Here is a 3250-nt window from a genome sequence, read left to right as displayed (position 1 = left end):
GAGGGCCCCCCCCCCCCCCCCCGAGTGCACAAATTTTTGTGCACCGGGCCTCTAGTATTATATATAAATATACTAAATGCTTCAATTAAAGAGAAAGATAAACTGGATTTTTTTTTAATCCTCACCTAAGGATACTTTTTTCATTGATTTCTAGAGACAAGGGAAGGAGGGGGAGGGATGGGGAGAAGAAGCATCAACCGGGAATCAAACCCAAGACACTGGTCCACGGGCCATTGTGCTAACCACTGAACCCCAGCCAGGGCAATAAATTGGATTTTTTTTTAATATATCTTTATTGATTTCAGAAAGGAAGAGAGAAGGGGAGAGAGATAGAAACATCAATGATGAAAGAGAATCACTGATCGACTGCCTCCTGCACGCCCCCACTGGGGATCAAGCCTGCAACTGGGGGCATATGCCCTTGACTGGAATTGAACCCGGGACCCTTCAGTCTGCAGGCCGACACTCCATCCACTGAGCCAAACCAGCGAGGGCTAAACTGGATTTTTAAGGAGGAATAATCTATTTGCTATTTTAAAAAGAAACAACTGCAATGAAAGATGCAGAAAGGTTGAGAGAGAAAGAATGGAAACAGATATACCTTGCATTGTCCAAGCTACAGTATTTAGCAGTGCATTGAAAGGATAAACCTGAAATAGTTAGTGATAACTTTTAGGGTAGAGGACTAGGGTTGTGTTTGGGAGGAGGCATTTAGGGTTTTTTTACATGAATGATTGTTACATAGGTATTTACTTTATAAAGATTGCTAAGTTGCCCAGGGGCATGGCTCAGTGGTTGAACGTCGACCTATGAACCAGAAGGTCATGGTTTGATTCCCTGTGAGGAGGGCTGCAGCATTGTGGGGTTTATCCCAGTGTGGGGTGTGCAGGAGGCAGCCTATCAGTAATTCTCTCTCATCATTGATGTTCCCATCTTTCTCCCCCTTTCCTTTCCTCTCTGAAATCAGTAAAATTTTAAAAATTGTTGAGCTCTACATTTCACTTTTTAAAAAATTAATAAACCTTATTTTTTTAGAGTAGTTTTAGATTCATAATAAATTTGAGCAAAAAGTGCAGAGAGTTCTTATGAACCTCCTGTCCCCACACACATACAGCTTCCCTTGCAATTGACACAGTGGTACACATTTCATTTTTATATACTTTTTTGTAAAGTATTCTACTTCACATTTTGTTTTTTAATCCTCACCCAAGGATATTTTTCCTTTGCTTTTTAGAAAGAGTGGAAGAGGGAGGGAAAGACAGAGAAATATCGATGCGAGAGAAACACATCGATTGGTTGCCTCCTGCACACGCCCTGACCAGGGCCCTGGGCAGGGGTCAGGAGCCTGCAACTGAGGTACATGCCTTTGATGGGAATCGAACCCAGGACCTTTCGGTCCTCAGGCTCTATCCACTGAGCCAAACCGACTAAGGCACACATTTTTTTTTTTTTTTTACAATAAAACCAAACAGTGGCTAATAGATGGCCTAGCCAGACAATAAGTCATTTGGAGACAGTTTTTCCTTATAAAAAAAGCAAATCATATTCCTACTTCACAACAAACAAGTAAATAAACATTCAAGCAGATTAAAGACCTAAATAGGAGGGAAAACAGGTGTTAAAACTTTTAAGGAAGATATTTCTATGACCTTATGCTACAGAATGAGTCTTAAACAAGACACATAATTTGGAACTATAAAAGAAAAATGATAAATTTGACTATGCAAAAACCTGAAACTTAGGATATCTAATAGACAAAGGACTAGAATATAGAATGGGTAAAAAAACTACAAATCTTTAAGAATCCGATATAAAACCCAAGGGTGCACAAAAAGAAATTTAGAGAAGAGTAAACAGTTATAAAAATATATTCAACTTCAGTAGTAATCAGGAAAATAAAATAACAATGAGGGATCATGTGTCACTCATTAGATTGGTAATAATGTAATGAAGAAATGGAAATCACTACTGTTGGAATCTATAAATTGGTACAGTCTTTTTGGAAAAAATCACACTATCTAGGAAAATTAAAAGAGACTAATATTTTCCCTTCTCAGCATATAAACTGAAAGTTGTTCTCAAGTAGGCTCGGTAAGAATATTGGTTGTGTCATTTAATAGTGGAAAAAGTTAACTGTCCAAATGTTTTCAAACTAGGCAAACTAATGTATGATATCCATTAAGTGGTAAAAGTGAATAAAAAAGTAAAACTATATTTATACTGTTTCTTAAGCCATTGACTTAGATTATTTTGATTGTAGGTTAAGTATTATATGCTTCTTCAGCTCTCTATCAGACTTGGAATTTGTGGATTTTTTTCTCAAGTGATCATTATTACTGGTATTTCCCCAAATTTAGATTTTTTTTCTCTCAAATATGACTTCTCTGAATCTACTTACGGGGGTGGTAGGGGAGTATTTTAAAAACTGTTTTGCTTCTTTATTTTTTTATTCTTTTTTATAGGACTAACATCTCAAGCCAAACTCCCTCTGCCAAAAGAAGTTTGGGATTTCTTCCTCAGCCAGCTCCTCTTTCTGTTAAAAAATTGAGGTGTAATCAAGATTATACTGGCTGGAATAAACCAAGAGTGCCCCTTTCCTCTCACCAACAGCAACTGCAGGGGTAGGTAAATTCTTAAATTTTGCTTTCTTTTTATAAAGTGATTCAACTGAAGTATGTTTTTGTTCTTAGGAAATGCATCTTGAAGTATTTAGAGCTAAAGGGGTATGATTTCTGCAACTTTCAAATGGTTCAGGAAAATAAAACTCACAGAGGTATGAAATGATAGAGCATATAGTGCAAAAGATTAACAATTGGTGAATCTAGATAAAGAATATTCTTGTGCAACTTTCCTAAAAGTTTGAGAATATTTCTAAATAAAGGTTTTTTAAAAATAGGTACTTTGGAAAAGGGTTTGGTAGTAATCATTGAAGCTAAACACAACATATACAGAGTGGGGCAAAAGTAGGTATACAGTTCATATGGAAAATAATACAGTGATTAATAATACAATGATAAGCTTTTGTTTACTCACAACTGTAAACCTACTTTTGCCCTACTTTTGTATTCTGTGACCCAGTGGTCCTACTAAGAACAAATAGCAATTTGTGTAAGTCCCCAGCCTCTGTTAGCTTTTATTTGAAAGTATATGTTGTTATCCTGTCTAATAAAAGACAAAAAGGGTAATTGACCGTACCTTCGCTACGCTTCCCATTGGCTAATCAGGGTGATATGCAAATTAACCGCCAACC

The 3250-nt window shown here is 36.7% G+C and overlaps 1 protein-coding gene across 6 annotated transcripts in view; it reads left to right on the top strand.

The window, feature by feature from the left end:
- USP37 (ubiquitin specific peptidase 37) overlaps positions 1 to 3250 on the top strand; it is a 76795-nt gene that overhangs the window by 33197 nt on the left and 40348 nt on the right. For all 6 annotated transcript variants that reach the window (XM_014531049.1, XM_005883425.2, XM_014531051.1 and 3 more), the window contains exon 10: positions 2463 to 2621. In XM_014531049.1, the coding sequence (XP_014386535.1) occupies positions 2463 to 2621 (159 nt within the window). The remainder of the gene's footprint in view (positions 1 to 2462; positions 2622 to 3250) is intronic.

Source organism: Myotis brandtii, unplaced genomic scaffold (genome assembly GCF_000412655.1).
Source record: "Myotis brandtii unplaced genomic scaffold, ASM41265v1 scaffold79, whole genome shotgun sequence".
NCBI lineage: Eukaryota > Metazoa > Chordata > Mammalia > Chiroptera > Vespertilionidae > Myotis > Myotis brandtii.
The sequence above is the reverse complement of the archived record's forward strand: the minus strand, read 5'-3'. Positions and strand labels throughout refer to the sequence as shown.